This window comes from Phodopus roborovskii, unplaced genomic scaffold (assembly GCF_943737965.1).
Source record: "Phodopus roborovskii unplaced genomic scaffold, PHOROB, whole genome shotgun sequence".
Taxonomy (NCBI): domain Eukaryota; kingdom Metazoa; phylum Chordata; class Mammalia; order Rodentia; family Cricetidae; genus Phodopus; species Phodopus roborovskii.
Window position 1 is genome coordinate 16545412 of NW_026125052.1, and position 22229 is coordinate 16567640.

The 22229-nt window shown below is 44.8% G+C and overlaps 1 protein-coding gene across 1 annotated transcript; it reads left to right on the forward strand.

Annotated features, from left to right (window-relative positions):
- The first annotated feature begins 1148 nt into the window (after window positions 1-1148).
- On the forward strand, window positions 1149-13227 carry G6pc1 (glucose-6-phosphatase catalytic subunit 1). Its single transcript, XM_051177503.1, has 5 exons — window positions 1149-1422; window positions 4686-4795; window positions 7352-7457; window positions 9620-9735; window positions 11646-13227. The coding sequence occupies exons 1-5, from the start codon at window positions 1187-1189 to the stop codon at window positions 12155-12157; spliced, it is 1080 nt and encodes a 359-aa protein (XP_051033460.1). The 5' UTR covers window positions 1149-1186; the 3' UTR covers window positions 12158-13227.
- The last annotated feature ends 9002 nt before the right edge of the window (window positions 13228-22229 follow it).

Genomic DNA, 22229 nt, shown 5'->3' on the forward strand with positions numbered 1-22229 from the left:
ATCTGATGTCAAAGAACGAAACCTTTCGAAATTCAAAGACTAAAATTTTCTAACTTTTTTCTCTAGAGTCTGCAGTTGCCAACTTACTAGATTCCTATTAAGAGTCACATGTCACATGTTCATTTTATTCTGTAGCTCAGAGCTGGCTGGCATACTTGTCTAGCATGCTTGAGGTTCTATATTGGATTTCCAACAATACATACACACACAAACACACACACACACACACACACACACACACAAGAAACAACTTACATCTTCAAATTCAAAAGTTCTTAGTTTTAAGGTAATCCAGTGAATTAATCACTGCATTAAAAAAAAAACAATTGCTCTAGGGCTGGGCAAGATGACTCATCAGGTAAAAGTGCTTGCCGCCAAACCTGAGGACCTGAGTTCAGTCCCCCGCAGCTCTCTCATGGTGGAAGGAGAGGAGAGACCTGACTCCTGACAGTGATCCTCTGATCTAGATACACGCACTTTGTCAGGTGCACACATGTACGCACACACTCATACACTCACACACACCTAAATGAAAAACATTTTAAACGATTGTTTACTTGCCCTAAGAAATATAAAATATTGGAAAGGTTGTTGGCTTCCCAAACCAGAGGCAGACCCCGGACCCACATGAAGTTGATGAAAGGCCAACAGAGTGACACTTCTCAAGACAGTAGAACCTATTATATGTTTTGTGTAGTTTAAATTAACAACTTAAAGCATCAGTCCCCACAGCAGCAAACTTCCCTTTGTCTCCAAATAAATGCAGCTGCAGACTTCAAAAACCAGACGCCCTTGCAGGAGCCATGGTGAAAACAGACTCTGCCCGGAGCCTCTGGCCTGGCTTCCAGGACCAGGAAGGAGGACAGCCCCTAGCACTGTCAAGCAGTGTGCCCAGGTTAATAATTGGCTCTGCCAATAGCAGATCAGGCTGTTTTTGTGTGCCTGTTTTGCTATTTTACGTAAATCACCCTGAACATGTTTGCATCAACCTACTGATGATGCACCTTTGATCAATAGATTTTAGACAAAAGTGGTTTTTGAGTCCAAAGATCGGGGCTGGGTTGACCTACAGTCTGCATCCAGGGCATATAAAACGGGCAAGGCACGAACTGATAGCAGAGCAATCACCAACAAGCCTGGACTCACTGCACGGGCTCTGCTGCCAGCTTCCCGAGGTACCAAGGCAATGAGGATGGAGGAAGGAATGAACATTCTCCACGACTTTGGGATCCAGTCAACACGCTACCTCCAAGTGAATTACGAAGACTCGAAGGACTGGTTCATCTTAGTGTCTGTGATTGCTGACCTCAGGAATGCCTTCTATGTCCTCTTCCCCATCTGGTTCCATCTTCAAGAGACTGTGGGCATCAAACTCCTTTGGGTGACGGTTGTTGGGGACTGGATCAACCTTGTCTTTAAGTGGTAAGGACCATGCAGAGGGGTGCTTAGCAGGGAAAGAGGCTGCATTCTCTCTAGAAATGACTGTCCTTCAGTAGGGACACTCCATACTGCTCACAGAGCCACAGGTTAGACCTCCCTTGGCGTGGGAGTATCAACAGAAAGAATAAAGATAGTGGGAATCCCACCAGTGCCTGGGAGCAGGGAAAGTCTATTTTATCAGACCTGAAGAGTGGAAAGTTAGAGTGTAGTTCTTGTTCTAGTTTACCTTGCATTCTTATTTTGAGATAGGGTCTTGTGTAGCCCAGGCTGACCTCAAACTGACTATGTAACAGACAGTGAGTGATCTCGAATTCCTCGTCTGCTGGGATTACAGGTGTGTGTTCCCATGTGCAGGTTAGCATCCTGGGAGTTTGAACTTGGGGCTTTGTGCATGTCAGCAAGGACTGGACCAACTGAGCTGCATCTCCAGCCTCTGAGCCCAGGTTTTAAAGAAACAGTTTTATTACTATGAAGAAGAATGGGTACCTTAGAAATAAATGTAGGGAAGAAGTAGAGAACTGAGAAAAGGAAGCCAATGATCCAGCGTTTTGTGAGAAGTAATCCAGATAGCCAGGACCTTGCGCTGCCATCTTCCAACAGTGTGTTCTCAGATAGCTATGTGAACTCTCTGAGCTTGTTTTAGAGTCTATAGATTTTTGATTCTCTCCAGAATCTTAGTAATAATCACAGTGGACTACGTGCAGTTTATTTTTATATTTATCATTTATTGAGCAGTTACTATGTGCCAGGCTCTGTGTGTGTGGGGTGTCTGTGTGTACATTTGTGTGTGTGTACATATTAATATGTGTACATATATGTACCTATGTTCATGGAGGCCAGAGCAGTCAGTCATGCCTCAGAAACTTTGAGACATGGTCTGTGGACCAGAGCTTGATGAGTAGATTAGACCCTGGGGCTCCACCAACCTGTGTACATTGATGCATGGGGTTTTTGTGTTTTTGTTTTGTTATTATTGTTTTGGTTTTGTTTGTTGTTTTGGTAGATTCTGGTGATGGAATTCAGGTCCTCCTGTTTCATAGCAAGCACTTTACCGACTGAGACCCCCCCCCCAGGCCTTTCCCTACTTTACTTGTGGACTTTTTGTTTGTTTGTTTTTGCTTTTGCTTTTTTGTTTGTTTTTTGAGACAGAATCTTACTATGTAGCTTTTTCTGTCCTAAAACTCACACTGTAGACCAGCTGGCCTCAAACTCACAGAGATCCGCCTGCCTTTGCCTCCAGAGTGTTGGGATTAAAAGCGTGTACCAATACTCCTGGATTTTGATTGTGTTTTTTAAGATGGGGCTGAAGGGAAGAGTGCAGGGCAGGAGCAGCATCAAAGAATCATCTCATGCTGTAGCCCAGGCTAGCCTGGAACTGATTAAATAGTCTAGTCTGGTCTTGACTCATACCTCCTCTCAAGTGCTGGGCCACCACGTATAGCTTGTTTGATTTTAAATTCTTTGGGGGTGGGCTTTGAACCTGAATGCAGAGTTTTGCATTCTTTATCCCCGAGCTATATCCTCAGCCCACGGGATTTTTTTTTTTTTTTTTTTTTTTTTTTTGTTAAAGGACAAAGTCTCTTACTGTGTAGCCTAGACTGACCTCCAATTTGTAATCCTCAAGCCTCAGGCTTGGGGGGCCGGCAGGAATATAGATGTGCACCATTGTACCGCGTTCCAGGGCATTCTTTGTTTTCAGTCAAGGACTCACATGACATCAGTTGACCTGAAACGCAGTAAGTAGCTGAAAATCACTGTGAACTTTTAATCCTCCTCTTCCATTGGACAAGAACTAGGATTACAGGTGTGTGCCTCCCTGCCTGGTGTGTGTGAATCTGCGTGTGCAAGTCTGTGTGTCTGTGTGTATGTGTCTGTGAGTGTGCCCCAGCATGCTATGGAGGTCAGAGGACAGCTTACAGGAGTGTATCTTCTCCTTCCGCTATGTGGATACCAAGGATACAACTCAGGTCATCAGACTTACAGACAAGTGCTTTTACCTTCCCAGCCATCTTGCTGGCCCTCTCCTGGTGATTCTTAAGATCTACCCCCAGTTCTCATATTCTTTGGCCATATTTAGTAAAAGTCTTTAAGAGTAGAACAAATTGGGTTCTGGATTGAATCAAGGACCTCAAACATGCTAATCAAGTTGAGGTGGTAGTTCAGTAAATGTTTGTCTGATAAGCCCAAGGGCCTGAATTTGATCCCCTGAACCCATGTGAAAATTCTGGGCATGGTGGCTTGCATTGCTAATTCCAGTGCTGGTGTGGTGAAAACAGGCCGTTTAGTTAGGGTTTCTATTGCTGTGAAGAGCTATCATGACCATGGCAACTGCATGGCTTACAATTTCAGAGGTTTAGTTTATTATCATCATGGTGAAAAGCATGGCAGCATGCAGGCATGCTGGAGAAGGAGCCTAGAGTTCTACATCGCGACCCACAGGCAGCAGGAGACAGTCTACCACACTGGGCGTAGCTTGAGCATATGAGACCTCAAAGCCCCCCTCCCCTATAGTAACACACTTCTTCCAACAAGGCCACGCCTATAGTTGTGTCGTTCCCTATGCACCAAGCATTTAAATACAGACCACCACACGAGAGGAGCACGGAAGCTAATCTGTCCTGATTGGTGAGCTTCAGGTCACTGAGGCGGAGGCAGACGGCATTTTGAAGGTTGTCCTTTGACCTACTCACCACTTGTGCAACCCTACATACACGTATTAGAGAGATTGGGGGAAGGTAAAGAAGGAGAGAGAAAGGGAGGGGTCAGGATCTTACTGTGTTGCCTAGGCTAGCCCCAAAGTCTTGGTCTGAAGTGATCCACCTATATCAGCCTTCCAAATAGCTAAGGCCACCACTGCATCTGATTTCAGAAGCTATTATTTATGTTTGAGTAGATAATACATTCACCAGAAGTTGCCAGGCAGTAGTGATGCACACACCTTTAATCCAGGCACTCAGGAGGCAGAGGCAGGCAGATCTCAGTGAGTTCGAGGCCAGCCTGGTCTACAAAGCAAGTTCCAGGACAGCCAGGGCTGTTACACAGAGAAACCCTGTCTTGAAAAAAATTTTTTCAGAAGTTATCTATTGTTTCATATAAAATTCTCCCCACCCCCACTTCTCCCAGGTAAAAGGAGATAAATACTTCCAAAGGCATTAAATACACAAGCTTCTTTTTCTCTTTGAAAGTGAGAGCTTCTGCCAAAATCATGTACCGAGTTGCTCAGACACTGGCTCTGCTTTCCACAGGATTCTTTTTGGACAGCGCCCATACTGGTGGGTCCTGGACACGGACTACTACAGCAACACCTCGGTGCCCCTGATAAAGCAGTTTCCTGTCACCTGTGAGACTGGACCAGGTGAGAGCTCCCAGCCCTCACTGAAGTGAGGTGGATGCTGCTCGTCATAGACATGCACCAACATCCTCTGCAGATTGTGCTGACCTTGAGGGGGCCTGAGGACAGCCATTGCTTCATTCCTTTGTCACAATTTGTCTTCCATTTAGTAGATTTTTAACCTTAAGTTATGGCAGCAGGGCCTTCCATTGCTATTTGGGAAATCTGAGTGATGCTTCCAGGATTAAAATTACTAGCCCAAGAGAGGCCACACCCACAGGCAAAATGCTAGTCAGGAGTAGAACTGGGTCATAGCCCTTTATCTGGAGAGGTGAAAGTGATTGAATGAAGTCTGAGTCCTTAACATCCTTCCTAGAAGCCTGGCCTAGTGATCATGGTCCTCTAAGCTGACTGTCCCATCCCTCAAGTTACCCAAAGTTTTTGTCTTTTGGGTAGGGTTGTGTAGGCAGAGTTTTTCTGTCCCACCAGCTGGCTCACAAATAATCACACAGAGACTTATCATTAACCATAAATGCTCGACTAATAGCTTAGGCTTGTTACTCGCTGGCTCTTACATCTTCAGTACATTCTTCTCCTGCTTGTCTCCCTGTCTCTGTTTGACTCCTTATGACTCTATCCTTCTTCTTCCCAGCATCCTCTTAGTTTGTCTCTCCCATCTAACCTCTTCCTGCCTAGCGATTGGCCAGTCAGTCGGCCTTTTATTAAACCAATCAGAAGGTACCTTGACAAAGCCACACCTTCACAGTATACAAAAAGATTATTTCATAACACGGTAGGCCAGGATAGTCCTAAACTCACTATGTGATTGGAGAGGATCTTGAATTTCTGATCCCCCTGCCTCCCCAACCCTCCTGGGACACCAGGTATGCTAGGCTTCTGTGCATGCTAGACAAGTACTCTGTCAACTGAGCCACATCCCCTCACCAACCTGTGTTTTGTTAGATATAGCTAGATATCAATTATTAGGTCAAACGATAGTTTGTTTTTGTTTGTTTTGCTTTTGTAATAGAAATATCCAGGCCAGGCAGCAGTGGCTCACACCTTTAGTCCCAGCACTTAGGGGTCAGATCTCTGAGTTTGAAGTCAGCCTGGTCTATAGAGAGAGTTGCAGGACAGACTCCAAAGCTGCACAGAGAAACCCTGCCTCAAAAAAAGAAGAAAGAAAGAGAGAAGGGGGGAGGAAAGGAGGAAGGAAGGGAGGAAGGGATATCCAATAAATGCTTCCCAGAAAGTCTCAGTGCTCTTGCCCCTCCTCAGTTTCTCTTCCCTTCTGCTAGGAAACATCTTGGATGTTTAGTTTCAGAGACCATTGGTTCTTATTGAGGACCTACCATGTGCCAAGCCCTGTTTGAGATGCCTGAGATAACTTTGCTGGCGAACAAAACAAAGGTCCTGGACCCAGAGCTGAAATTTGAAGGGAGTGAACTGTGTCAGTGTACAAAAATTATAATAAGTCAATAAAACAGACTGTTAGATGATTTGAGTGAAAAAGAAGACAAGGAAGAGAGAAGAGGAGGCTGGAGAGATGGCTAAGCGGTTAAGAGCACTGGCCACTCTTCCAAAACAGCCCAGGTTCAATTTCCAGCATCCGCATGGCATCCCACAGATGTCTGTAACTTCAGTTCCAGGAGATCCAATGCTTCTATGGATACTTCATGCACATGGCAAACAGATATACATGCAGGCAAACCACACATACACATAATATTTTTTTAATAGGAGAGGAGAGAGAGTTTGTCCATGAGATTTGCTGGAATGCTAACTGGAGTAGAGATGAGAGAGCAGTTAATAACTCTCCAGAGCCAAAATTGTGCAGGGGAAGGGATGTGCTGATGGGCAGATGGAGAAGTCCAGTTGTCACTAAATCTCACATGACTCCACAAGGAGCTCTCAAACTGGAGATGTCTCTTAATACAGACCAGTCATGGGATACAGGCTATACCTAGGTATAGAGGACAACCTTGATTGAGATGGTTGTCTTCAGCCCAAAGCCAAGCCCACAAATGGCTGAGAGTTAAGGGGCAACCTACACCAACCTACACCTGTGCTCTTCACAGCTTGAAAATCATCGTTCTGTCTAGAAGGGGAGATGAATAGTAGATCTCAAAAATGGGAAACAACTGTAAGTTGGTCAGAGAAATTAGAGTTAACCAGAGGAATTATGGGAGATATGTTTAGGGGCAAGCAGAGCACAATGAGAAGGAAAATCGAAGGGGACTGGTGGTTGACAGATCAGTGAATAATTTGCACACACAGTGTCCTGATTCCTGTGCAATCTCCAGACCATCTGAAATTACAAAGGCAGTGATGACCTCTATGTTTTTGCTGGCCACAGTACTCCCAGATTCCTGCACCGTCTTGGTGCATAGTATGAATTCAGATTGTAAAATAACTGAATTATAGATAAATGGGTGAATAGTAGGAAGGATGGTTCATTGGATGGAAGGCATGATTAATGGATTGGTTGATGGATGGGTGGATGTGGGGATGATACCTTGGCAGTTTCTCAAATGGACATCTCACCATCTTCAGTTCATTCATCTCTTTTCTGTCATTTAGGGAGTCCTTCTGGCCATGCCATGGGTGCAGCAGGTGTATACTACGTGATGGTCACCTCCACCCTAGCTATCTTTCGTGGAAAGAAAAAGCCAACATTTGGATTCTGGTAAGGGCCCATCACTGGAATTGTGGGTGGGCGTGAAGTTGCAAACTCTGTTGCTGACACAGACTTGTTTTTCCTTTCACTTGCTCATGTTTGTTCCCACAGTTAGCACCTTTGCTGTGAGCTAGCATCAGAGTCACAGAACATTAGGGCTGGAAGGAATCCACTAGGGCAGCCGTTGACTTAGACAAAAAAAGCATACTGCCATGGACAGGAATTGGAAAGATCGTCTAAAGCATTGATTCTCAACCTGTGGGTCATGACCCCTTTGGGAATGAGTATCAGATTTTTACATTGTGATTCATAACAGTTGCAAAGTTACAGTTATGAGGTATCAACAAAATAATTTTATAGTTGGGGATTACCACAACATGAAGGGCTATATTAAAGGGTTACAGCATTAGGCAGGCTGAGAACCACTGATCCAAACAGAGTGGCAGAGCTTAGATTAAATTCATTATTTCATTCGTTCATTTATGGATTTGGTATTTGGTTCCATTATTCAAACTTGGGAGTTTGTGCATGTTGTATAACTACTCTACCACTGAGCTGTATCCCCAGCATTAAAAAAAAAAAAAAAAAAAAAAAAAAAAAAAAAAAGGCAGTTGGTGATGGTACAAATGGTACAGGTCTCTCTCTCTCTTTTTCTCTCTTTGAGACAGGGTTTCTCTGTGTAACAGTCCAGGCTGCCTAGAACTCACTCTGTAGACCAGGCTGGCCTTGAACTCACAGAGATCTGCCTGGCCCTACCTCCTGAGTTCAATGGTGCAAGTCTTTAATCCCAGCTCTCTGGAGGCAGAGGAAGGTGAATCTAGGATGGCCACAGCTACACACAGAAACCCTGTTTTGAAAAATGAAACAGGTGATGGTGGTGCATGCCTTTAATCCCAGCATTTGGGATTAAAGAGAGAGTTCCAGGACAGGCTCCAAAGCAATACAGAGAAACCCTGTCTTGAAAAACCAAAAACAAACAAAATCTCATTTTTTAAAATCAATTTGGAGTCACCTCATAGGTTAAAATAAACAGACATAAAATATTCCTCATGTGGGGAAACCTAGGTATGCAGTTACAGTAAACTAAGTAAATTCTTAGTTATCAAACAGATAAAACTGGGCAGTTAAACCAGGCTTGGTAGCACATTCCTTTAATCCCAGCACTCAGGAGGCAGAGGCAGGAGGATCTCTGTGTTGAAGCTAGCCTGATTTTAGAGAACAAGTTCCAGGACAGCCAGGGCTATTACACAGAGAAATCTTACCTTGAAAAAAAAAAAGGGGGGGGGAGGACAGTTAAAATACATATAAAAGGGGACTATGGAGATGGTTCAGGGATTAAGAATATTCTTCCAGAGAACCTGGGTTCAGTTCCCAGCACCTATATGGTGGTTCACCATGGCCTAAAACCCCAATTCTTGACTCCCTCTTCTGACCTCTGTGGGCACCAGGCATGCACATGGTACACAACCATACAATAGCCAAGATACACATACACATTAAAACATTATATAAATGATTCAGGCATGGTGGCACCTGAGAAGTGGAGGACCAGGAGTTCAACATTATCCTTGGCTACATAGTGAGGTTGAAGTTCACCTGGGCTTTATAAGGCCCTTCTCAAGTAAAATACACAATAGAAACCTCTCAGGGCTGGAGAGATAGCTCAGTAGATTAAGATGCAATCCTCATAAAGGTGAAGAGAAACAACCCCACAAAGTTGTCCTCTAACTTTCATACACATGCTGTGACTCATGCTTTCTGCTCCCACATCACATACAGAAACACAACAATAATAAATAAATGTATAAGCATTCTTGGTTACTTTTCTATTGCTTTGATGAAACACCATGACCAAGGCAACTTATAGAAGGAAGCTCTCAAAACCTGCCCTTATTGACATATTTCCTTCCACAAGGCCACACCTCCTAGTCCTCCCCAAACAGAGCCACCAACTGCAGATCAAGTATGCAAATGTCTGAGAATACAAGGGAGGATTTTATTCAAGCCACAACAATCACCATGCATTTTTGAGTTTTGAATGGGACTCCCAATTTCTAAAACTTCCTCTGATGGTGCCTCAGTTTGCCAGGTTCCTCCGTGCCCACCAGGGCCATTTTCTTTAGTGAAGGACCAACGTGTGGGTTCTGAAGCGCTTGCCTATTCTCTTGCAGGTGTTTGAAAGTCATCTTGTGGTTGGGATACTGGGCCGTGCAGCTGAACGTCTGTCTGTCCCGGATCTACCTTTCTGCTCACTTTCCCCACCAGGTTGTGGCTGGAGTCTTGTCAGGTATCCACAGCTCTGACTTCTTCCCTCTTATTTCTTCTGGAACTTTCCTTGCTCAGCGAGGCCTCCGTGCCGACAGCCTTTCAATGGTTTCAAAGTCAAGGGTGGGTGGGAGGAAGGTAAAGGAAGTGGCTTTGTCTATAAACCAGCAGGAAGACCTGAACTGGATTCCCAGCACCCACTTAAAAAGGCAGCCACAGCCATGCACACCTGTATTCCCAGAGCTGGGAGACAGGCACAGGGGGGGTCCCTGGAGCTCACTTGGTGAGCTGAGCTCCAAGTCCCAGGGGCAGACCCTATAAAACAAACAAAACCAACAAGGTGGATGACCCTGAGGAACACCACCTGAGGCTGACCTCTGGTCTCCACAGCACACACATGAGCATCCATCACATAAACATACAGGCACACAACTTGAAATTCTTAGTTTCTACAGCATTCCCAGAGCTACACAACTAAAAGATATCCCAGAAAAGCTCACTCACCCAATAGTTTGTTTAAAGTTCCCAAGCTTATTTTTTTTTTCTTTTTAAGATTTAGTCATCTATTATGTATACAGTGTTCTGTCTGCATGCATGCCTGCAGGCCAGAAGAGGGCACCAGATCTCATTACAGATGGTTGTGAGCCATCATGTGGTTGCTGGGAACTGAACTCAGGACCTCTGGAAGAGCAGCCAGTGCTCTTAACCACTGAGCCATCTCTCTCCACCACATCTGCAAGCTTCTTACACTCTTTATTTCTCACTGATTTTGAATTTGAAGAGAAACTAGCAACTGTACAATGCCTTGGGAGAGTCGTTATTGAGAGACATCCGTTTGCAGGCCTAATAGATGTCTGCGCCCGCTGTTCTCTCATGGTTTGTGCATCTGCATTTGCTGAGGTCCAGTTAGGAAGAAAATATTTAGGTTAAACATTTAAAAAAAAAAAAAAAACAGCTGGAGGGATAGCTCAGCAGTTAAGAGCACCAGCTGCTCTTCCAGAGGACCCAGATTCAATTCCCAGAACCCACATGGCAGCTCACAATTGTCGTAACTCTAGTTCTAGAGGAACTGACACCTATGGAAAAACACCAAAGTACATAAAGGAAAAAAAAGCAATATCTAGATTGGGGACTTGGGGAGGGGACAGAACAATTACAAGCCTGAGGACCTAAATTTGATCCCTGGAACCTACAAGGCAGCAAAGAACACACTCCAACTAGCTGTCCTCTGATTTCCACATGTGAGCTATTGTACATGTGCCCCCCACACACACACACACAAAATGCCTGGCAAATGAACATATGCTTGTAGAAACTACATCATACAACAAATTTGGGGATGCTTTGGCTAGAGAGAATGTCATCAACTGTGTGACCGAGGGGTCATATTGACAGCTTACTAACTTCTATGGAAGGAACTGAGGCCAATAGATGATATTAAAGGGTGACAATGGTCTGTCTGATGAGATGGCTCAGTGAGTTAAGGCATTTACTACCAAGCCTGACAACCTGAGTTTGAGCCTGGGACCCACATGGTAGAAAGAATCAACTCCTATAACTTGCCCTTTGACCCCCACACAGGTGCCATGTCAATTTATGCCTGCCCACCCACTAACAGACATGCATACACATACCCAATAAATAAGTCGATGTAGTGAAATTTAAACTAAATGAGTAAATAAAAGAGGACAAGTCCATCAAAAACTGAATGAATGGGCTTGTCTGGTGGGAATGCAGTCCAGAAACAAAACACACAACAGGAAACTCAAATTCAGTGGAAAGATGTATGTGATACAATTCTTTCACCCGAAAGATACTATGTTGTGCCTTTACACCCTCCCCTTTAGTGTGTGACTTAATTTCCCCTAGTGGGATGATGGCCTGTCACCCAATGCCACCTTCTTATTTCTCACAATGCTTTCTTCTGCACAGGCATTGCTGTGGCTGAAACTTTCAGCCACATCCGGGGCATCTACAATGCCAGCCTCAAGAAGTATTGTCTCATCACCTTCTTCCTCTTTGGTTTCGCACTTGGATTTTACCTGCTGCTAAAAGTGCTGGGAGTGGACCTGCTATGGACTTTGGAGAAAGCCAAGCGATGGTGTGAGCGGCCTGAATGGGTCCACCTGGACACCACGCCCTTTGCCAGCCTCTTTAAAAACCTGGGGACCCTCTTTGGGTTGGGGCTGGCCCTCAACTCCAGCATGTACATGGAGAGCTGCAAGGGAGACCTCGGCAAGTCACTCCCGTTCCGCCTTGCCTGCATTGTGTCCTCCTTGGCCCTCCTGCACCTGTTTGACACTTTGAAACCCCCATCCCAGGTTGAACTGGTTTTCTATGCTTTGTCTTTCTGCAAGAGTGCCGCGGTTCCCTTTGCATCGGTCAGTCTTATTCCCTACTGTCTAGCCCGGGTTCTGGGCCAGACACACAAGAAGTCTCTGTAAGGCACGTGGGATCTTTGGTGTTTAAAGTCAACAACCATGCAAAGGGTTGGGGGCTACCAAAGCCTCCTGCACTCAAGGCCAGAGGTGGTCACATCAGCCCTGGTAACCCTGTCTTTCTTTGCTATCTTAAGCAAAGAAGGTGACTTTTGCAATGCTAAAGGGGCTGTTTGAGAAAACCTTGAGAGCTAGAAGTTGGGTCGGTCTGGAATTTTTCCCAAAGACCACTTGCCACTCTCCTGTCAGACAGAGAATAGCAAGCCCAGGCCAGACATCCTGACTGAGAATTCTCTCCCTGTGCAGAATCCTCCCAGCTGGAAAAAGGGCACAGTGTATTTGGTAAGAAGAGAAAGAAGGACCAGGAGGCGGGGAAGTGTTTTGTGTGTTGAGCAAACCACGTGCCAAGCCATGTCTAAACTGCTTCCGTTATGTCTGAGTCTTTAGATAGGACACTCTTGATAACGGTAGACGAACTTAAGGTGTACTGAGCAGCCAGCTAAGGCGGTAAATGTGCTTCTGGCTTTTCTCCGTTTGTGTTACTGAATGGCTATGGTACATTGCACAAGTCAGAACACGCAGGCATCATCAACTTCTCTATCAGTCAGTCTCCTCCACAGCCTACATCTGCATTCCCTGGAATTGTCTGATGCTTCCCTGCCCCTGCAGCTGGGCCCTCAGATGTCAGCGGGTGACTGTTTGGTGGTGCTTTTGTAGGGTTAAGTTAAACTCTAAAACCGTGGGCAAAGGACAAGGGGAGAGCCAGGATGCCTCTCTCAGGAAGGCCACTCCAATGCTATTTTGATTCCTGGAGCAGAATATGACTCCTTTCTCTAGCCCAAGCCAGACAAGAACTCATTCTTAGAGGAAAAGCCAGCTCCAGTCTTCTCTGATTTGCAGGTTATATCTTCAAAAAGAAAAGAAAAAAAAGCTGTAGCTATTTATTCAAAATTCTTTGTTTTTGCTATGAATTATACATGTATTCTAACCCACATCAAGTGCTCTGTTCCTAACATCTTTGAAAAGAAAACTACATGTGTGCAGTATTTTATTAAAACATTTTATTTAAGAATGGAGTCTTGCTTATCACTCTATTTTATTTTGTTTTTATTTAGTTTTCTTTTTATTTTTTGTGTATGGGTATTTTGTCTGCATGTACGTCTGTGGACCATGTGCATGTCTAGTGCATATAGATTCCAGAAGAGGGTGTCGGGTCTCCTAGCACCAGAGGTACAGTTGTTGCGAGCTGCTATGCTTATAAAAACATTTGTGATAGCAGCAATGATGAGATGGCAGGCAGTGACAGGTTGAACCTGAGCCTAGCATATGAGGTGGCTGGCATCTCAGGAAAATGGATACTGTCCAGGTTAGGGTTAGGGACAGTGTCCATTATCTAATAAAGTTTGCTTCAAATCTGGCTCAAGTTTTGTGACAGTGGTCCTGTTCTCACTGCCTCTCTCATGGCCAAACACAGTCTGCTGCCCTTGTTCAGTCTACTACATTCTCTCTCTGCTCTAGATTCTTCCAGATGCCTCTGGATGTTCTCTCTCTTTCATCTCTACAATAAAAGCCTTCCCTTTAACCATACCAAGCAGTGATCATGTCATCAGTTTATACACTGTCTGAGTTGGTGAGCTCCAGATTCAATAAGAGATTACTCCTCAAAAAAATAAGGTAGAGAGTAATGGAGGAAGACACCCAACACTGATCTCTGTTCTGCACACACACACACACACACACACACACACACCACACATATACACACACAGACTCACACACACAGACTCACACACTCACACATACAGGTTGGAGATCTAGCTTAGTGACCAGAGTGTATGCAAGGTCCTAGGCTCAGCCCTCTAACACCAAAGGCAGTGAGAGAGGTTTATTTCCTAAAACCTTTCCCGTCCCCATTTTCCCATGTGCAGCACCTAACATGTTATACAATGGACAGGCTGGGATGGGCGGGGTATCTTCCTGAAGGGTCTCCTACGGATCACTAAACTAACCTGTTAACAGTTATTGTGACAGACAAGGGTCAGGTGAGGTTAAATGGGCAGGCGACCACAGTCTGGCCTCAGTGCTGAGCTTCAGAACTACAAAGATAGTGTTAGCCAAGGCTGCACCCTAGTTACCAGACCACAGGTCAGCAAGAATTGTTCTGGGATCACATTGTAACTTGAAGGAGGGTGGAGCAGAGACACGGCCAAGTGAAGCAATAACTTGTAAGAAAAAGTGTGTGAGCGGGTGGGGGCAGGACAAAGCTAGTGATCTGCTGTCAACACGGGTTGGGGTTATAGGTAAAGAAAGCCTACGGCAACTCAAAGCACCCAGGAAAGCTACTGCATGTTTCTGTTAAACAATTTATTTCATCTTGGTACGTACTCCCACCTCCAAGACCTCCCCCTCCCCCCTCATTACCATAATCTTGCATTGCCTGAAACAAGAGCTGACTGATTGCCCAAGACTCCTGGAATGTGTTTATTTCAGCAGGGTGAGTTTTCTTAGAGTCTGGGGTTCTTCGGAGATGCTAAAGCTTCCAGGAAGAAGGGCATTGGTTCTCAACTGTCTGACAACGTGGGGCCCACACTGGATTCGCCAAACTCAGGTTCCTTGCCAGAGGATTATAGCCGAATGTGAAGCTTCCAGATTTCCAGCTGTGCCCCTAATAAGCACACCAGCAACAGACAACAAACACTCATCAGCTTGCTGTGTGCAGTTACCTCTACAGTTAGTTACATCCTCTCAACATCACCCGGGCAGTTACTATCAGTTAATGCCACATCACACATGCTTAGACACAGAGAGACAAAGGAGCTACTCACAATGGTGGGACCAGTTAAACAATCAGGAAGTCTTGACACTGGAAAGGTGGCCCAGTGGTTAAGAGCACTGGCTGCTCTTCCAGAGGTCAAGATCAGTTCCCAGCACCTCCACTGGTGGCTCACAACTGCCTGTACCTCCATTTGCAAGGAATCCTCTTCTGGCCTTCTTGGTCACCTGAACATGTCCCACAGGAGGGGATTCAGGAGTGGTACTTAATCTGGTTAAAAAACAAAACAAAAACATAGGGGGTGTGACCCTATTATTATTATTATTATTATTATTTATTATTATTATTTTGCTAAATGATCATGTCATCAAACTGCCTTTGAAGTGTTTATATTTATAGCCATAGATCTATGCTGCTCTCAGCCTTGGCCAGTGGGCATCCCTTGACTAGGACTGATATATAACTGATCAAAGTGCTGAGAATAAAGGGCTGCATTGTAATTTTAAAAAGGCTGGAGAGATGGCTCAGAGGTAAGAGCACAGGCTGCTCTTCCAAAGGTCCTGAGTTCAATTCCCAGCAACATACACGGAGGCAGAATGTTGTTTACATAATAAATAACATGTTTAAAAAAAAAAGTGGCTCAAGAGAAAAAGATGCCACGGAGGGATTTTTTTATTAGGAGAAAGGGAATGGGGAAAAAGGGGGAAGGGAAGGGGGGAGCCTGGCCTCTGGAGACAGGAGCAGCAGAAGAGAAGAAAGAGGTGGGGGAGGGGACACAGAAAAACAAGCAGAGAGAGAGATGAGTGGTGGGCGGGGCCCTTTTAAAAAGGAACAGAGTGAATGTGCACAGGTGGTGCTCTTAGTGGCTGCAGCTGAGGGTGTATCCTATCAGAACCCCAAGGGCAGGCCAGTACATATACCCGAATAATAAGAGAGTGAATTGTCTCTATAAGTAAATGATGTCATGTCATAATACCGGTTGGTACACAAAAAGTAACTGTAATATGTGTTGTTATTGCCTGAATATTTGTGCCACCCCAACACTCATATGTGAAAGCCCTAATCCCTCAATGTGACGGTATTTGGAAATGAGATTAATGTCATGATGTAGATGGATGTTTTTGATAAGTTTATTGATGAGACACCAGAGAGCTTGTTCTTTCTCTATACCAGTTGAGAACACAGGCAGCCATATGCAAACCAAGAAAAAGCCCTCACCAGACCTGATCAATTTGATATCTGAAGGAAAAAGAGAAATAACAAGGAAGGACATGACTGCTCTAGGTGTGGTGGAGAAGAAGTTTTATTGTAAGTAAAAAGAGAGAGAGCATAGTCAGAAGCAGAGACAGATATCTGGGAGAATGCGAGCGAGCGTGACCAGACTGGGCCGTGTGAGAAGGGGAAGCAGGGAGAGGAATCTCCAATGAAGAGGAGTATCCTGGGCCGAGAGACCGGGATAGCCAAAATGGTTGTTATATAGGGACCAAAGGAGCAGCGGGGAGGGAAGCCCAGGCCAACAGGTGCAGGAAGCCCAGGCTGCAGAGTTCAGGGTAGGGGGTGAAGTGCCAGCGCTACGATCTGTTCCACAAGTCGGGCTAAGGCCTAGAGATTGAAATAAGAGACAAGACAGCGGGTCATAGGTTCTACGGCAATGTCGGAATGCCGTTTATTGAGGGAATGAAGTGGGCTGACTCACAACACGGTGGAAAATAACAGGGTTTTCAGGCTTAGCTCCTCCCTACCAGGTGTGTGTTAGCAAGACAGGAAAAGAACCAATAACAACTCTGGGGGAAGATGTTCCAGCCAACAGCTCTAGGCTTGCTCGAGGTGCCTCGGGGGTCCATGCAGGGCCCTACAGGGGTGTGTGTGTGCCAGCCAGGAGGACCCTGTAACAGCAGAGACTGGGAGATGCTGGGAGAACCTGGTGGCCCCCACCTGCTTTGCTATGTTAACAGCACCTCAGTTTGCCGCTTTGTCCCAGGTTGGAGACCACTCCGACCTTGCTCCCAGCCATGGTGGAACTATGAGAATCTAAGTTCTGTTAAGTCATCTAGTGTGTGGCACTTTGTCCTAACAGCTCAAACTGACTACTATAAATCAGACACTTTGGATACTCCACTCCCTTGACCTCCCTCGCTCTTGCTGTCTTGGTCTCCTGGCGTTTTGGCCTTCCCACTTCCCTTTCTCCCTTCCTGTTTTCCCCACATGCCTCTGGTCCTGCAGGCAAGGTCCCATCAGGACTCTTTCAGACGCCTCTTCCTCATAAGCTGTCCCAATACCTATAATAAACTTTCTCCATACTCTTCATTCACCACCAAGCCTGACAGCTGGAGTTCAATCCCCAGGACACACGTGGTTGGTAGGAGAGACCCACTCCTGTTGGTTGTCCTCTGACTTCTTTAAACATGTCACCGCATGTGTAAGTCTACACGCATACGCAAGCTAAATAAATACATAAGTGTAAATTTTTGTTTGTTTGTTTTATTTTGAGACAGGGTTTTTCTGTTTAGCTCTGGAGCCTGTCCTGGAACTCGGTCTGTAGATCAGGCTGGTCTAGAACTCACAGAGATCCACCTGCCTCTGCCTCCCGAGTGCTGGGACTAAAGGCCACCACTGCCTAGCTTTATAGAGACATTTTTAATTAAGGTTCCCTCCTCTTATTTATTTAGATTGATGTGAAGCTATCCAGAACTTTTGCTTTGTTATGCCAGGTTCGCAGAGCCCCAGACCAACCCAAGGAGCCAACGCCTCTGATGCAAAGGCAAAGGTTTCTTTTTATTGTTCAAGCTGGCCAACTTGGGTCTCATTCCAAGGTGGGGAAATGAGATGCCAATCAACCCTAAGGAGAAGCTTTTAAAGGGGAAGGCTACAAATTCCAGAGTTTCCACCATTACTTAAAGTCGTACAAAGTACAGAGTAAAGCAGTAACTATATATTTTAAGCAAGATACATTTGAGTAAGATAAGAAAGGGCATGGGGCTGCAGGGTTACAGAGTCACAGGGTCAGTCAGTTGTCCCCTGGGCTGAGGGATCTTTACAACCTTGCGACCAGCAATTAGCAGACAGGAATGTTGACATAAGTGGTGAACAGTCACCTCCCCTTTTCTGAGAGCCGGGCTCAGGCTCCAGCCACAGCATTCCTAGTCATTAGAAGTTCCCTTTTCAGGGCCCAAGTTTATAAACTTTTGTTAATTTTAAGTTTTGGTCCTTTAACTTATTGTCGATTTGTTCTTTTGGGGTATTTTTTGTTTTTGTTTTTTTTTTTTGAGACAGGGTCTTACTATGTAGCCTTGGCTTGCCTGGGACTTACTATGTTGACCAGTTTAACATCAAATTCACAGAGATCCAGCTGCTTCTACTCCTAAATACTAAGATTAAGATTAAAAATATGTGCTACCATGTTGCCTGGGTATCCATTTTGTTAGACAAGTAGTATTTCACTCCAGGAATATGTGACACTTTGTTGGCTTGTGACTCAGTTGGTGGATGCTTGAGTTGTTTCCACCTTGAGTTTATTGTGAACAGCACTGCTATGAATATTTGCATGGGTGTATAATGTCATGTCTCTTAGGAGTATCCTTAGGAATGGAAATGTCTGGTCCTATATTTATTTAACCTTGTAGAGGAACTGCCAGCCTGTCTATGCTTTGCCTCCTCTCTTAATTTCCTGGACCACACCCACATCAGTACTTTTCCCACTTCTTTGCTTTGTAAAAGATCAGTCAAGGAATCCAGTGTGAACTCTTCCTGCTGTTACCAGCAGTGGATTCGCTGTTCCACTATATGGGCCAAGAGCATTTCATTTGAGGACTCATCTGGACATTTGAAGTTCCAGCCCTAATCAATTGAGCAGCTGTTTGTAACCTGGCAGAAGATGCAGACTATTGGTTGGAATCTATGACTTTAGCTGCCAAATTATTAATATTTATTGATTTTACTCTGTGGTTATTGCTGAAGCAAAGAGATGTGTTTGAGGCCTATGCGTGTAGATAAAATAGGATGGTAGCATTAGTAACTAAGAGTTCTTCAAAAACCTCTTGAGATAAAAGAGAATCTTCTGGTGCTTTTTTTGGCAAGAACTGACTAGAAATGGGATGAAGGAGCAATCAACAAAAGTTACTCCTATCAGGAAATTAAAAACATAATTCATTTAGAGGAGATGCTAGCTAGCAAGGACTGGAGCCAGCGGTGGACGGCTGAAAAGCTGAAAGGCACAAATCAAATTTCAGCATGAAAGGTAAAACGCTGCTAGATGGGGGCTGGAGAGATAGATGGCTCAGAGGGTAAGAATATTGGCTGCTCTTTGAGAGGTTCTCAGTTCAAGTCCCAACAACCAAATGACAGCTCATAACCATCTGTAATGAAATCTGCTGCCCTCTTCTGGCATGCATGCAGACAAAACATTGTATACATAAATATGTATATGTATGTATATATGTGTGTGTGTGTGTGAATATATATATATATATTCTGTTAGATGATGCTTTGTAAAAAAAGAAAAAGAAAGACTGGAAATTGGTTCAATTTATTTTCTTTTCCAAAATTACTTTTTTTTTTTTTTTTTTTTTGCTGGGGGTGGGGTCAGTGTCGAGACAGGGTTTCTGTGTAGCTTTGGAGGCTGTTCTGGAACTTGCTCTGTGGACCAGGCTGGCCTCAAACTCAAACTCAAACTCACAGAGATCTGCCTGCCTCTGCCTCCCAAGTGCTGGGATTAATAGCATGCAGCACCACCAACAGGCACTTTCTAAAATTTTACTTATTTATTCATTTTGTATAGTGTTCTATCTGCATGTATCCCTGCCTTCCAGAAGAAGACATCAGATCTCGTTACAGATGGTTGTGAGCTACCATATGGTTGCTGGGAAGTGAACTCAGGCCCTTTAGAAGAACATACAGTGCTTTAACCTCTGAGCCATCTCTCCACTGGCTGGGCTTAATTCAGTCTGCCCTCCCCACCCATAGAATGAACAGTCTTTGTTAGTGTGTGTGTGTGTGTGTGTGTGTGTGTGTGTGTGTGTGTGTGTTATTATGAGTGTTTTGCCTGCTCGTATGTCTGTGTACCACGTGTGTTCAGTGCCTTCAGAGGCCAAAAGAGAGTGTTAGATCCCCCAGAACTAGAGTTATAAACAGCTGGGAGCTGCCACGTGGGTGCTGGGAATCAAACCCAGGTCCTGCGGAAGTTAAGAGCCCCTGCTCTTACCTGCTGGGTGGTCTCTCCAGTCTGGGTCCAGTCTTTTCCTGTCTATGGATGCCTGAGTAAAAGTGCCTGCAAGAATCTAAATTTGAGGCCCAGGATCTGGGTAAGGTTAGACTTAGTGGCACATTTTTGTTACCCCGATGTTCCTAGGTCGAGATGGGAGGCAGAGACAGTAAATTTCCTAGAAGCTCATGGGCCAGCTAGCCTAGTGTGTACAGAAGCAAACAGTGAGAGACCCTGTAGAAGTCAGGGACTGACAGCTGAGGTTGTCCTTTGACCTCATGCCATATGTACTCCATGCCACTCAGATGCCCACATTCACATGCAAACACACACACACACACACACACACACACAGAGAGAGAGAGAGAGAGAGAGAGAGAGAGAGAGAGAGAGAGAGAGAGAGAGGAGTTTTGCTTGTTTGTTTGTCTCCAGACAGGGTTTCTTTGTGTAGCCCTGGCTGTCTTGGAACTCACTCTGTAGACCAGAGTGGTCTTAAACTCATAGATATCCACCTGCCTCTGCCTCCCAAGTGCTGGGATTAAAGATATGTGCTCCCCCTCTCCCCCTGAAGATTTTTGTTTTGTTTTGTTTTTAAAGAGAAGAGAGGAGAAAGTGACATAAGCACTAGCATTCACCTCTCTCTTGTTCCTGACTTCGGATGCAATATGACCTATCACCTCCCCATTCCTACTACTACCTTTCCCCCTGAATGACGGAACACGCCCACAAAACATAATTCAGAATAAATCCTCCCTCCCTCAAGTTGCTTTTTGTCAGCTTTCTGCCATAGCAATGGAAAAAATACCTAAGATAGACCATGCCTTTAAACTGCCAAGGTCTTCCCCAATCAGTCCATTACCTCCCTCCAGCTGCAGGGGGATGACATGCATGCCTGTCCCTGCAGACTGTTGTAAACCATCATGACACCACTGTAGAGCACTCTTTAGTTCTGAAGCCTTAGGTAGGATCCCGACAGGTATCAGATTGGATTCAAAAATGTGAATACAATAACCCCTGTCTTTGCCAGGCTCTCCACACTTGGTCAGCTGCCTATTGGTCATAGTTGGTACCAACCCATCTCTAGAAATAGGCCCTTCCTCATTTCCAAAGCCACAAGAGATACAGGCTGTAGAACAATCCTTTTCTACACTATGAATGTGTATTACTCTCATTTGCTAATAAAAAGCTGATTGGCTGATAGCTGGGCAAGAAGAGACTGACCAGGAGAGCCAGACTGGGAGAATTTTGGGAAGAGGAAGGGCAGAGCCAGGAGGTCACTGGCAGCCACAGAGGAAGTAGGAGATGAACGTGCCATGTTAATAAATATACTTCCATGTATATTATAGAATATAGGCTAAGCACTTGGGAGGCAGAAACAGGCAGATCTCTGTAAGTTCAAGGTCAGTTTGGTCTACAAAGTGAGTTCCAGGACAGGCTCCAAAGCAATACAGAGAAACCCTGTCTGGAAAAAAAACCAAAAAAAAAAAAAAAAAAAAAAAAAAAAAAAAAAGAAAGAAAGAAAGAAAGAAAGAAAAATGTAAAAGCTAGTTAATAATAAGCCTGAGCTATTGGCCAAACATTTTCAATTAATATAAGCCTCACAGCAGTTATCTGGGAGTGGGCAGTAGGGACAGGAAACTTCCCATTTACCCATAGACATATTTAGAAACTTGCAAAGAACAAATGATTCCTAGCATAATGACTCCATCAGACTTGTAGGTAGTAATTCTCTTACACCTGTAGGGTGGGCTGCAGTCAAGAAACAGAAGACTCGGGGGACTTCTTGCTCTTCGGGAGCTCCTTTATTTGTTGGAATTCAGGGTTGTCTTTCAGTTATAGGTTTCTTTGGGAATAGCAACAAAGCTTAGTTCTAAGGGAAAGATCAAGAGGGAAAGTGGATTGGAAACAGAGTTAGGGAGTGTTGGAGGAGAGCAGGTCAGAGTTAGGATGTCTTCAATGGAAATACGTTGCCACTCAAGTTGTTTGTGGCAGTGCTGGGAGTCAAAAGCCCTGCCTCATGCACACTGGGCCCACACTCTACTGTTGAATCACATCCCTAATCATTCTCTCGAGTTTCATGTGGGGTGAAACCCCTGAGAAACCTG